Below are 14969 nucleotides of genomic sequence, written 5' to 3' on the forward strand. Positions count from 1 at the left end.
TCAAGATACAGTAACACCACATTCTGCTGTAACTCAAATCGTTTGCTTCATTATATATATACTGAATGGGACACCTTTGCAAACAAAACTTCGTAAATAAATGGAGAAATATATTTTAGATTTATCTAAATAAATAAATAAATGAATAAATAAACAAATAAGTGTTTTGAATAAGTTAAATAAGTTTATAATATATTGCACCACTTCTTGTACCTTAACTTAAACATCCGCAGCTTCATGTGTTCAATGTCTTTCGTTTAAAGTATTCAAAAGGAGACAACTTTTAGGGAAATCGTGGTTTAGATAAAGGCAAAAGAAAAATATGACCATAGTCCATTTAAACTGACATTTGTAGATAACCTCTTTATTTTTGTATGGTGTATTCTACAATTTCCTTTAGCAATAAGAACATGAGCTGTCAAAAGAACAATATTGCTATTTCATATGTTACGTGGATTTCCATTGGTCAATTGGGCAAAACTGAGCTCAGTGCAAAAGTGATATCGACGACATTTCCGTCGATATCAGTTTTGATATCGACGACCTCTTTATTGCTTCCCCACTTCAAAAACAAAAACACCTAAATTTAAAAACAAACAAATATATATGAAAATGTAATGATCCAAGAATTTAGTTGAGCAAGGGACTAAAGACTTTTTGAAAGAAAAGACATTTTGAAATACTGAAAAGTACGAGAAAAGAGTGAACAAAAAGAAATAATAATCAGAGGGAGGGATATGAAACAGCCAAAACTGAGACAAATACTTTTGTAATTTCTTTACAGTAAATACAAAATGTACAAAGATTTAGCAATATATCTAACATTGACTGACTGTGTGATGATATCTTCTGCTATTGGTCTGTTTCGACAGTGATATCAAAATCTCGACCTCCGGTCTCGATTTTGATATCACTGTCTCAACAGACCATAGCAGAAGATATCATCACACAGTCCGTCAATATTGGGTACTACAGGTATTTTTCCTCACACACACACACACACACACACACACGCACGCACGCACGCACGCACGCACACACACACACACACACACACACAAACACACACACACACATTTAACTAACATTCTTTGTCTTGACGACTTTGAGAAGCTGGTAATACTCGCCTGTGTAAGCCCGTACGACAGACTGACTTTTGGCACAGTAATGCAGAGCGACAGGACGAGGCGTGGCTACGATATTTAAATCAGGTTGCACTCACTCAGCTATCTTGGTAAGTTGCAAGCTACGTCAGTCTATCCTTCATCAGTCCCTCATTGAACATTTTGTTTTCTATCTGTCGATGCCCAAAACCAAATCTGGATGCGCCATTAATGCAAAACAAAGAGCATAACACTAAGTGTTTACAGTGAATGTTGAACGATGATGTACACACAAACAACAGATTTGACAATGTAGTAAACCTGTGTTCTTCTCTTGTGTGCGTGAAGGCAATATGACTTGATGTACCTCGCTGGGCTGTGCACCGGTTTCCACGTTACCGGTATGACTAGACTGCAAAATTAAATATGACAGGATCTGACCCTGGCTGAACGGCTGCTTGGCATACTCTGCCTGCACCGCTTTGCGGGTTAAGCAAATGCAACTTTATTAAACAACAGTTATTATGGTGGTAGATTTAAGCTGTTTTGTTACTTCTGGTGTGCAAAAAAAATGATACCAGGAGGCAAAAGAATTGCAACAACTGCAACATACATATTTCTCGCTATAACAAATGTCATTGCCTTCCTGTAAATTATTTACTGATGTTTTAAAATGGCGTTGGCTTGAAGTTTTGTGAAAGGGGTTCCACAACACCTTCTCTCAGTCCATACTAAAAGACAATCCCGTCAGTCAATGCATACAGACATTGCATGGTGTCCAAAGCGATGATCAAGGACAACTTTTCTCACAACAGGTCTAACCGCACACTCTAAAATAGCATCTCCTTCCTCTGGTTTGCGTGAGGACAAATAATGCGAAACTGTATTGCTGAGATCTGGCCAATACTGTAAGAACTCGTCGTCCTTTGACTCTGTGACCCTGGTGTCACAAAACGTTTTGTCTGTGTCAGGGTCTTGATCAATGGCAGAATCGGGAGGTACTTGTCGGTGCTGTTGTAATCAGGGCGCTGTGCCTTCTGGGCTGGTTGGGGTTTCGAGCACATTGTAACACAACAACCGACTCAGCCAAACAAAACAAACCTAATTTAACGAGAACTTGTAACGGTAAACATGCAGGCTAATTATCTGCTGGGTATAAGCAGGTCATTGTGAACCTAATTCTGATTATTTGCCGTCTCGTTTCTGAGCAAGTAAAATCTGTGTTGTTGCCTTCTTGCTATTTATTTTGTGGCGTCGATTAAGCAAACGTTATCATAACTAAGTTTGGCAAAACAATATTGTACCGCTTTTCACGAGGCTTCCGATTGTTATGGGTAGAAATCCGTCTTTCCCCTGTTTGAAAAAATGCTCGCTCTTTATGGAAGGCACCTAGGGTGTTACTTACTCTAGCAGTAAGTAATAAAGCGAAAGAGTGTTTGTACTGTGTGTGAAAGCCAGACAGTGTCCGAGGCCAGAAACTGATGGTTTACGGAAGGCGGAGGGTGGCTTTAATAATTTATGTACGCATTGAAACCTACTATACTGAAAGAGCCATTAGTTTTGCTTGGCTACCATTCCAACGTTTGGGGTTGAAGATCACTGTCAATCGGGCTGCGTGGCAGTCTCTGGAATAAAGGTACATTTGCCAAAACACACGTTCAAGATTAATAATAGACATACTTTCTATACGTAACCAACAGTTCGAATCAACCTTTAAAGCAATCACCATATCTGTAATCGTTATACTTTGTCTGTTTCAGAAAGCCCCGCTCCTGAAAAGTGGTATCTCCTTTAAACATGGCTGCGGCTGAAACCCCACCCGATGTAGAAATGGCTGAAGATCCAGTGCATTCCGCAATGACTTTTTGGCGAGAGCGCATACAAGAGTGGTTCCCAGGTCTATATACGGAGGCTTATTTCATGCCCCCAGTCCTCATGCGAAGGACGGAACATACGGAAGAGCAGCTGTCATCTGGACAGCAAGTCAGTGTGACAAGAAGACCTCTCCAGAATAGACCCAGAGGTGCTGGCTCAGTTTTGACCGAAAGCGACATTCGTGATGACCAGAGTCAACAGAAGGTCTTAGACTGTCTCCTCCATTTGTCCGAGAAGAAGAAAGGGGACACAGAGGGCATGTTTGTTTTGTCTCAGCTAAAGTTTGGTCACTACCTTAATAAGCCGACCTACGCTGCAGCTGTGGCAGCACTGCCCAAAACAATTCAACTTAAGGTGGATAAAATGGATCAAGGCGACTTTGATATCCTTATCATCCACAAGAAGCATGGGATACTTGTCGGGGAAATCAAAGCCATAGGAGACCTATTTGCTTCGCCTCTAACACAGGCCCATTGCAAAACGCTGTCTGATAAAGTAGAGCATTCCATCAAGCAACTAACGAAAGCAGATGCTATGATAAAACACCTACTCTCGGATTTGCAGGGCCAATTCAGAATATTGAAAACTGTAATGCTTCCAAACTTAGGCAGAGCTGATCTTGAGCGAGTGTTGCTCCAAAACGGGTTGCTAAGAGAGGTAGGTCTGATTTGTTGTTATTCCTCACACCGGGGGAGGGGGTTGAGGGCACATTAGTACATGAGCAGAAGATAACATATTTTATTGAGAAAAAAAACCTACAGCAACAAACAACTTGTAAATACCCTCTCTGATTTTAGTTTGCATATTACTTTAAGAGAGAGAGAGAGGGAATGTCCTCAAAGAAGTGTGAGATACAGTAATGCTTCAAGCACCCACGAAAACGAATGTAAAAGCCAGAGTATATCGAACAAATTGTTGTTGTTTTTCTTCAACGAACACAAGCAAGCATAACATATTGTCATCAAACCTAATCATGACCATATATAACCACATTATGAAGTGTTTTGAATAATCAAAACAGTTTTGCTTGACCTTTTCAGAGTTTATGCACTTGTCTTGGATTAAATCCTGGTGAGGACCCCGTTCCCTTCTGTCTGACGTCTGATGATGCCAGCAACCCGACTAATTGGTGGCAATGTCGAATGACGGATGCAGGCGCAGACCCGGCTATGACTAACGATGCTTACCTGGACCTTCTCTCACGGTGTGTGTGTGTGTGTGTGTGTGTGTGTGTGTGTGTGTGTGTGTGTGTGAGTGTGTGTGTGTGTGTGTGTGTGTTTGTGTGTGTATGTGTGAGTGTGTGTGAGTGTGTATTTGTGTGTATATGTGTGTGTGTGCGAGCGTGTGTGTGCGCGTGTGTGTGTGGGGGGGAGGCATGCATACATGTGCGAGAGAAAGAGAGAGATGGAGAAAGAGAGAACTAGAGAGAGGAGAGAAACAGACAAACAAACAGACAGACAAGCATATTGTGTATTGTGTTGCGTGTGCGCATATTTACAGGACGACCATACATAAAACATAGTCTCAATGATAAAACCAAAACCGACTGTGTATTGTGACTGGAAGTGTGTATTCCATTGTTGTGTTTGTTGGTTGTGGTGGTGGTGCTGTTGTTGTGAGTGTTGTTGCCTTCTGGCTCACTGATAAAGTCTATTACATGTATCTGTTTTCTGTTTCTCATATATTCCATTTGTTGTTACAGATTCGCAGGTCCTGCGACCACTGTCAAAGTATTTTGCCCGTCAGCGCCCCGCCTGGCGACAGTTCATCACTCAGATGTCCGCACACAGGGTGAAGGAGTTTCAGAAACAGGGAACAGGTTCACACCAGTCGAGATCGTTCTACATCCGAGCCAAATGGAAACGTTAAATAACATGAACAAGGCTTATGCTCGGGTATTTCTGACAGGTCCTCCAGGCACGGGCAAGTCGCTGGTTCTTGTTTTGAAAGGGCAGGAATGGTTACGTCAGTTCAAACCAGTCCATGTCGTGAGTTCACGCAAGGAAAATCGAGCGGCATCCTACATGATTGCCAGTCAACTGAAGCAGTCAGAACCTAAATCCAGTCATCTGGTTCACTTGCACGTCTTTAACTTCCCGATTGATCGTGCGCGAGCTTTTTCGTGTCTCACAAAAGAAGCTCGTCAGGGGACATCACACTGTAAAGAGCTCTTTGTCATCGTGGATGAAGCTTGGGACTGCTTTTCAACGTGAGTACATGAACAGGGAATAACTTAATGAAATATAAAGTAAGGACACCGGTACCTCCCTTTATGAAAACGATCATAATATTCACCATGTATCTATTCACTGTTTGTATGTATGAATAACTAGATAAGAGTGCACAACACATATACAGGTTTACTGCTTTCCGACTTTGCTGAGCAGGAATGTTAAACGGGAGTAATCTCGCAGACTGGCGCAGAAGCAAGCTATTTACTTCATGCATTCACAAAAGTACATTCTGCACACAAATCAATCATCTGATAATTTATTATTGTTAATACTATTATTATTATTATAGATAATAATAATTTTAAAAAATGATTAAAAAAAAAATTAAAAAAGTAAAAAAGTAAAAAAATAAATAAAAAATTGAAATTGGAAGTTATAAGATAAATAAATTGATATTTATTTCGAAGTAATTTCAGTTTGTTATATATTTTTTTTAATCTACTTTGATTTTGTTTATTTTAATAAAAAAAAAAAGTGTGACCATTTGTTTTACAATTATATAAATGTAATGGAAAAGAAGAATGTAAGGGAAAAAAATTAAATTTTGTTTTAATGAGGGCATTATAAATAGCTGCTAAGGTAAAAATGAATATGTACGAATTTTGTGTGTGTGGATAAAATAGGCAATTAATTTTGTTTTAATTCTAAAAAAATTTATTTAATAAACTGATTGACTGTTTTATATTCTATATAACATAGATACATAATGAATGAGCTGTTATTGATATTATAAGATCGTAAAATAAGGCATCTCCGTTTGTAAGCCCTAATATCTCATTAAAAAAAGCTGATTCCCAGAAAGAAACAAAAAAGAAAAAAGAAAAAAAATCTGATAATTCATGATGTGTAAAGGCTGCATGGGACATTACGTGGGGAGGAAGATATTTCTGATGTCAGGGGTTTGTACTTTCTTTACGCATAAGAGATAAGTGTGACCTTAGTGACTCATTGTTATTTCCTGTGATGACCATTTGCAAGACATGGTAAGTTAAAAAAAACAAAAACAATAAAGGTCATACTCTCTCGATTATTATTTTGGGTTAAAATTTACTCCCTGTTTGAATGTGGCTATTCCAAAGCTGTAATACTATCTTTAGCTGTAGATTTGGAATCCCATATTACCCGATATAGATAACCATTATAAGAGATTTAAAAGAGCTTCACTGAGGTAATGGTTGCGGCCCTATGCTCCACAGGGAGTCTACAGGAATAAGTCAAGTCAAGAGGTAATGGTTGTCTGGGTAACTTCCACAATATTCTAGCGTGTTTTTTTTCTTTTTTTTCAGGCCGGACCCTTTCCATCGCTTTTGCGACGACCTGAGTAACTACGTGGACAATCTACACCTCTGGGCAGCCTCTTTGTACAACCATTGTCGACCCGCATGTCTCACAGAGGTGAGGCTAACCGAAGCGCTGAGAACACCACCTATAATCACTCGTTTGGTTCAAGAGCACCGCGGTTTTCGGGGAGGACACGTGTACGACTACACAGATGCTCCTGCCCCTGCGCCTTCTGATGGTTTTCGTCCCATAGACATATTTCATGAAGAACCCAACCACGCTGCCGGTATTGACACACCTGATTGTGAAGAATGCGGAAGAGCAATTGCAAGGCTACTGCGCAGGCTAAACGTTGGCGAACGAGGTAAGTGTCACTTAAGTGGTACATCAAGTTTCAAAAACGGAGATGAGAATATGTATGCAATAGAAAGAGGTTTTTCACGTTCGCAAACCATATACGGATCAGTTGAGAGCAGGGGCACATAGGCAAAGTGGTTGGGAATCGGTTGGAAAACGTTCTGGACTTTAGATGAGAAAAAGGTCGAAGGATCTCTGCTACGATTTCAGTTCTGCCCTGGCAGGTTTTTCTCTCCTGTTTTGTTTTGCCAGTTGATTTTGGTTGAAAGAAAAATAAAGATCTGAGTAAATTCCAATTTTGATACTTACGATGTCATGTTTGTGTTCGTTTTACAATTATCACAAAAAAAGAGAACAAATAACCAGTAATGTGTCCATTGATAAGGAGCATAGTGTAATTTTTCTTTTTTATTTCGAAGCTGTGATGCAAGAATTCGACTGGGTGTTACAATTCTGTCCACACATTATAACTTACAGCCAGAGGTGCAGACTGTCCCACACCCCCACGGTTTTGCGACGTTCTCATCGTGACCTACGGTACGCTCTTCCACGACGAGAAGAAAGACGTCACAAAACCAACCAGTGGCCTTGTTCAAGCTTTGAGGGATGAAGGAATTCCTGTCACAGTGCTTGCCTCAAATGATGACGAAGGCATCAAAGACGTAGCAACCATGACAGGACCTGACGAAGTCGTAGCTGCAGACAGTATCATCATCAATGGCTTGGAAAGAAAAATCGTGATCTTTGTTCAGCATAAGGGTCAGTCACACGAAGCAGAAGACTGGGGTAAGTTATGGGCGATGTCACGATGCACGTCCCAGCTCGTGTGGTTGAGGCAGCGACGACACCCGGTGACCAGATCGCAACTTGCAAAACCTGTTGGTGATGGAGGTAATGAGAATGCTGGAGGAGGGAGCACCAAAGTTGAACAAATGGACTTCTAAAACAAAAAGTGTTTGCAAGTGCATGAAATTAAGGCTCAAGACTTTGCTACTCTTTTGCATGGACAGAGTGAAGTAATTTCACTTTATTTGCGTCGGTGTTGCTCTCTTTTAACTGTGGGATTTTGTATGTGCTTAACTGTGTGCTTCGTTTACATGTTCAGAGTTTTTGAAACATTTTTTCTGTTGTTTTGTTGTTGGTGTTGTTATTGTTGTTGTTGTTGTTGTTGTTGTTGTTCTTGTTGTTTTGTGGGTTTTTTCTTCTTCTTCTTCTTCTTCTTCTTCTTCTTCTTCTTCTTCTTCTCCTCCATGCACTTTTGAATACACTTGTTTATCCAGCAGAGTTTACTGGTATTGTTTGTACAGTCATCTTTTAAATACAATTTGTGGTGATGGAAGTTTGTCCAGGATTTGCAATCCACTTGATGAAAATTGTCTTATTGATATACCAAAGGCTGGAAAAGTTCAGGAGAATGAATCCTTATGCGAGTATAAAGCAGAAGGATGTACATCAATCAATCAATATGAATCAATCAATATGAAGCTTATATAGCGCGTATTCCGTGGGTACAGTTCTAAGCGCTTGTCGAAGAGTTGTCAACACAGGACTAACAAAGAAACTAACATCTACAGACGGACACAAACCCTATCACACACTAGCAAACCCTGATAAACATACAACAAACAACTGTTTAACAACAATGTACACATCAATAGCTAGGTCCAAACAAAATAATATCAAACACAAAGAAAACACCTCTCACAGAGCACAACACAAGAATGTCTTTTGGGGCACAACACATCACTGTCGAACATGAAAGTCGCAGCCAGCTACGGGAAGAACTGAGTCTTTAACCTACTCTTGAACGCGTCAAGAGAGCTAGAGGGGCTCTGGCGAAGCTCAAGCGGCAGGGAGTTCCATGTATCTTTAAAGATGCGATTGTTTTGGTAGGAAACCTAAGCCATTAAAGCTTACTGTTAAAATAGTATGCGTGCAGACAGTAGACTTTTAAAGGGTTACACGGTTTAATTTCTTAGGTATCCACCACAATATACTGTATTACATGTGTCTGTTTCCACTCAATGACCTCGGTTTGGCTTACAGTCTTGGAATTTTGTGTACTGAACTTGGTGACACGTTTCAGTGCAGATATTCTCTAATACTGTCATTGCTGTTGTCTAAGCTGATAGTTGGTCTTGAGAGAAACACCATATGTTACATTGTATTAAACTGGACATTAGCCAAACAGTATTCCTGCAACAAAAAGGTTATTTTTGTTATTTATAGTTTGGTTCAAATACCTTAGAAATATAAATAGATATGAGCAATGAAATGATCAATTTTCCTTCGTTGTTTTGTGCTCAGCTGACAAACACACTTTGCTGGATCACTGAGAATTAAATAATGAACCCAAAATGTTTTCTGCTTATATTTATTTTCTTAAAACCCACTAGACGTATTGTGAATTAGAGTTGATAATTCTTCAATGATTGTCTCTCACTGTGTTTATGTACGTATTTGTGTTGGCTTACCTGTCGGGCAACATTGCTTGTCGGAATGAAAGATAAACTTAAATTTTGAACCCCGAAAACTCAGGAGTTCATCTACTATACCTGCTGTTGTTACTGTAGCAGGTAGCCTGATCAGGTGGTAAAGCAGCTCTTGCTCTTGTTCTTTTATTTGATTGTGTAGCTGTATTAATGATGAATTCACTTTACTGAAGAACTGGACATTAATGATCATTTGTTTAATTTGTTCAACTGTGTGTAGTTGTTATTGCTGTTTCTAGCTTGCATCGTTCATGTCTCTCTAAAGTAAGCAGTGGAACATAATCCCTTTTTATTACAGAGAAATTGGGGGGCTGGTTACTTTATTTAATACCGTGTGTATGCAATTATATGTGTATGTAGAGACATGCTGAGAGAGGTTTTCTTATTCTCTGTGTGTTTTCTCGCATAACTTATGTAACACACGGAGAGCAGTGAACCATCATGGCTTAGAGCAAGTTACTATATTGGAAACCCTATCCAGTTGTTTTTAGTATATTGGAAACCCTATCCAGGTTTTTTTTCTTTCTTTTGTAATGTTTACTGTTATGTTTTCTTATGATTCTTTTTGTGGGTAGACCTAGAGGTATGTTTAACATCCTGCTGCTCCTGTTTTTCTGATATTATACAAGGTGGTAGATGTTTTTACGTGGAGCAATGCAGACTGAAACACAAACGATCCTCGGTATTGTTTGTGTGTATCTTGCTTTGCAAGGCAATACTGACAAATGAAAACAAAACATATCTAAATGTCTCGGTTATTACAACGTGTACATTGAATATAGTGCTGTATTGTGTGTGTGTGCATACTTTCGATTATGTAACTTTCAGATTGCATCGTCTATGGGTTATGTCCTTTCGATTCGAAATCCGTTCATCTGTGTGATTTGTGTGCATCGGAATGCTTTATCTAAAAATCCATTATTTTAGCTTACACAAAAGTGACATTGCTTTTTTGGCCTTTGTTTGCAGTACTCTTGTTTCGTTGGTTATTACTGCGTTTTTGCAGTATGATGGGATGTTTTGGTCAACATTTTTCACATGTTTGTAATGTTGCTTTGTTCTTGCAAAATCTTTACATTTCTTATTGCAATATTGTTTTACAGTGTTTGTGTGTTAATTGTTTCCATTCCGACAAGTTGTAGTGTAGTTTTGTCCTGGTTGTGTACGTAGTATTGTTTTGTGTGTGTGTGTGGGGGGGGGGGGGTTGTATTTCTTCGTAGGTAGACGCTTGCCGTTTTAAAAACTAAACATCATTTCTTATTTGCGTTTGTGATAACAAGATAGTCAACCATACTAAAAGTGTAGGAGGGGTGGGAGTGGGGGGTAGGTGTAAGGTGGGTGGGGTCAAGCCTTGTTCGGTTTTCTATCATTCTGTCTTTTATATCTGCACTGAAATAGTTTCATTGTGATAAGTAGTAATGCTTCAATTGAAACATGAATTAATGTCCATTGATGTTTGCATTCCTTGATAAGTTGCTTTGTGTACCTAGGTAATACCTACGTTTTCATGTCATATCTTATTATTGTACTGTAATTTGGCATGTGAAGTGAAGTGGTTCTAGAAAATGTGTTTGCTGCTCTGTTTGTTTGTTTGGTTTTGTTTTTGTTTGGCACATATTATGAGTTTTGCTCTTGGTTTTTTTTCTGTGTTACTCTATGTATTGATTGTTTATGTTTACGTTTTTCTGTTTTAAATTGATGCTTCGTTTAGGTATTCTAAGACAAAAGGTGGACTCTATGCAAATCAGTTTTCAACAATTATGTTGCATTTCAAAACAAGATAGGGGGTTGAGCACTTTCTAGAATGATAGTTTAAGTTATGTAGTCAATGCACACATTAAACCGGCACGGTTGGCCTAGTGGTAAGGCGTCCGCCCCGTGATCGGGAGGTCGTGGGTTCGAACCCCGGCCGGGTCATACCTAAGACTTTAAAATTGGCAATCTAGTGGCTGCTCCGCCTGGCGTCTGGCATTATGGTGTTAGTGCTAGGACTGGTTGGTCCGGTGTCAGAATAATGTGACTGGGTGAGACATGAAGCCTGTGCTGCGACTTCTGTCTTGTGTGTGGCACACGTTATATGTCAAAGCAGCACCGCCCTGATATGGCCCTTCGTGGTCGGCTGGGCGTTAAGCAAACAAACAAACAAACAAACAAACAAACAAAATGCACACATTTTCTTCCACTTTATTTATTTATTTGATTTTTTTTTTTTTTGGGGGGGGGGGGGGAGTATTTGAATGAGGCAAATGTAATTAACATTTGTGTTGCATCGATGTTGCTGGTGTTGCTGATATTGTTGTTTTGATGTGCGTTGTTCTTTTATTATCAAGTTGTTTGTTTGATTCCTCGTTCTGACAGCACCACGTGTAATGACATGCAAGTGGGCCGTAAAAATTAAGTTACAGCAATGACATTTTGATTGTTAGGGTAGTAAGTAACCACTTCACGACTTACGAAAATTGCAGGCATGCTATCTATCTATATATATATACGACTAGTGTCTGTGTGTCTGTGTGTCTGTGTGTCTGTGTGTCTGTGCGCGATGCGCGGCCAAGGTTCTCGATGGATCTGTTTCAAATTTGGTGATCATATTCAGGTACACCCTGGACACAACCTGGTCGATGAGATATTTCAACACGTGCTCTCAGCGCGCAGCGCGGAACCGATTTTGGTTCCACCTCAGCTATTTTGGTTCCACCTCAGCTTACCCGGGCCCCCATACCGACACACCATAGCCGCTACACCACATCACAACGCCAAAGTTCTCGGTGGTTCTTTTTCAAATTTGGACACCGTATTCAGCTACACCCCGGACACAATATCATCGATGAGATATTTCAACACGTGCTCTCAGCGCGCAGCGCTAAACTCATGTTCGTTTTTGTGTTCATTTCACCATTATAAGTAACTCTTCCTTATCTTCTCCAGTGTTTGGCGTTTATCTCCCTTCCTTCGTGTGGCTTTCCCGTTCAGTTGTAAGTTACTATTTATTTTTAGAATGTCACTGCGCTGTCCAGAACGCTTCCCTTGCACCCGTAAGTTGTTCTTACTGTCAAAGTGAAAAGGTCGAATCAATTTATAGCCACGCGAAAAATACACTCTCACCTATCTCTATATATTTATAGATACAGATATGCATATATATATACGGCTTCTCTGTGTGTGTGTGTGTTTGTGTGTGTGTGTGTAGGCAAAAACCTATGTATTATAGAGTTCTGTTTGTGATGGGGTCTAGCGGCTTTTGTCTGTCTGTATGTTCTGGCATGTGAGAAGCCACAGCAGATAATATAGGGCTAAGAAATAAGCTCTAAAATTCTCAATCCCGTTTGACAGGACTTCGCCTGCAGAGGTGATTGTGATGAACCGCCACGCTGTCTGTCTCTGTCTCGCGATTCACCCCGGCGAAGCCGGGTATTCCTCTAGTTAATATATATATACGTGTTTATTGCATCAGCATGTTTGTTGTTTCTTTACTTGTTGCTGTTTTAATGTAACAATAATTTGAACGTGAGCTTAATTATTTTTGCCTGTTTCTTCTTTCCTTCTCTTTCTTCCTCTATTTATTTCCTTCCCTTTTTACATATGTTTTTCAACCAAGTGCTCACATTTTTTTTTTTGGGGGGGGGTATGTGTGTTTATCTGTGTGTTTAATACTTCAAACGTGTGTTTAATTTGTGTGAGAAAGCTTCACCAAAAAGCCTTGGTCATTAAAAGCCATAGAATATATGTATACTCAAACGATTTTCTGTTTTGCTTTGAATGCACTTCAGATTGTGTCATCTTGTATGATTAATAACAGTAACCACTATACACTTATTTATATAATAATTGTTAACTCGTGGTAATCAGACTTATTGATAGAGATTTTCATTTGAAATAACCACTGACCTGATAGAGGATTTTAAATTCGACGTTTTCTTGTCTTGATCATAATTATGTATGCACAACTGTAAATACATTAATTGCTTGATTTTAGATACAAAATTATATATTGTAAGAATAAAAATTGCCCAAGAATTTAGAAATAAGTTAAATTTGATACTAAGCTTTCTTGTACATGGTCGTCCATGTCTTAATGCTTACTTAAGATAATATAAGATAGAATTTCATTTAGCCATGTGAGGTTACCCTCATGTAAATGTGGGCAGCTTTCTCACTAGAGAAAACGAGCTGCCATACAGTACGGCTATCCTTTTTTTTCTCCTTTTTCCTGTATGCGGGTATTCATGTTCCCAAGCTCTGAGACTTTTGCTGTGAACTTAAGTTCTCTATCGTGCACACAGGGGTGTTCGGACACCGAAGAGAGTCTGCACAAAGTTCAAAATAAATCCCATGCCGAACATGCGGATCGAACCCTCGCCGATAGCGATAACTGGTTTTAAAGCTAGCGACACTACGGACAGAGTTGTTTCCATCACTGATGTAAAGACGACATGCACTATTATTTTTTGTTTCAGCATTCAGTAAGACTGAATGCATTTTTTGTCTTGCTGTTGAAAGTATGCTTTTTGTATTATTCATTATTTTGATCTGTTTGGTTTTATTTTATCTTTTAAATAATGTAATCCTACTCACTCTGTTTTGTATTGTTTTGATTTGCTTTGTTTCCCTTTGTTATATTTTGGATTTTTAGTTATCTTCAGTTGAGTTAGTTTCAGTATTTTGTAAACCCCGGACATGTCTGCTGGTTACATACCTACTACACTAAATCAGTTGAACTGCATTTTGCAGTATTTTACATAATGCTATATTAAGTCTGCTTCTGGTTTTTTGCAAGTGCTAATCAGCCCACATCATGACATAATTTTAGATAACTTGCAGGTTTTTTGTTTGTTTTGATTTTTGCCTAAACCTAAAAGATGTTTGGGAAACTTTTTGTTAATGCACGAATCGAGTCAAGGTGCATACAACTGATTTACGTGTGCATGCTCTATCCCCGATAATTCAGCACACCAGAGCTACTAAAAAGCGATCCGCATTTATCTTCACTTTTCAATTTTGTTCTTATTGTGTGAACACACGGAAAAAAGGATATCTTTCCACTTTAACACTTACAGAATATCTCTAGCCAGGTTGCTGCCTATCAGTTGAATGTGTTTGCCGAATTATCTTCTTAATTCAAATCTACGCCAATGTGCAAAATTCATTCAGTCAAATCTTCCCATTTTGCAAAAAAGGCACACACACACACACACACACACACACACACACACACACACACACACACACACACACACACACACACACACACAAACACACACACACACACACACAACCAGGCAGTTGATCGTTCGTATGTGTCCAAGTTGAAAGATGTTTTTGTTCCATGCAAAATCCTGGACAGACCTTCAGTGGTATACAGGTTATTGTAGTTCAAAAGGCATGAATCTACAAACCAATCTAACTGCAATAGAAAAATGCAATCTTACCATTCCAATGTTTTATCTGCTCAAATTCATATTCATTCGTATTTACTAGATAGTAGTTTTTTTTCTAAACTAGATTAAAGGTATTGTAATGTCAAGTATTATTTTCTGAATAAGTATATGCACGTGATTTTTTTGATTTTTTCTTGTTGCTTCTTTACATAGACAGAACATGTATCTTTGTTTATCAATAATCCCTGA

At 39.1% G+C, this 14969-nt stretch overlaps 2 protein-coding genes across 2 annotated transcripts in view; both read left to right on the top strand.

Moving 5' to 3' along the window:
* Positions 1–14969, top strand: part of LOC138947983 (uncharacterized) — a 627639-nt gene that overhangs the window by 343955 nt on the left and 268715 nt on the right. The gene's annotated exons all lie outside the window — the stretch shown is intronic.
* On the top strand, positions 2870–8068 carry LOC138949065 (uncharacterized). Its single transcript, XM_070320791.1, has 5 exons — positions 2870–3635; positions 4019–4182; positions 4681–5187; positions 6499–6857; positions 7328–8068. The coding sequence occupies exons 1-5, from the start codon at positions 2901–2903 to the stop codon at positions 7792–7794; spliced, it is 2232 nt and encodes a 743-aa protein (XP_070176892.1). The 5' UTR covers positions 2870–2900; the 3' UTR covers positions 7795–8068.

The sequence above is a fragment of the Littorina saxatilis genome, linkage group LG15 (assembly GCF_037325665.1).
Source record: "Littorina saxatilis isolate snail1 linkage group LG15, US_GU_Lsax_2.0, whole genome shotgun sequence".
Taxonomy (NCBI): domain Eukaryota; kingdom Metazoa; phylum Mollusca; class Gastropoda; order Littorinimorpha; family Littorinidae; genus Littorina; species Littorina saxatilis.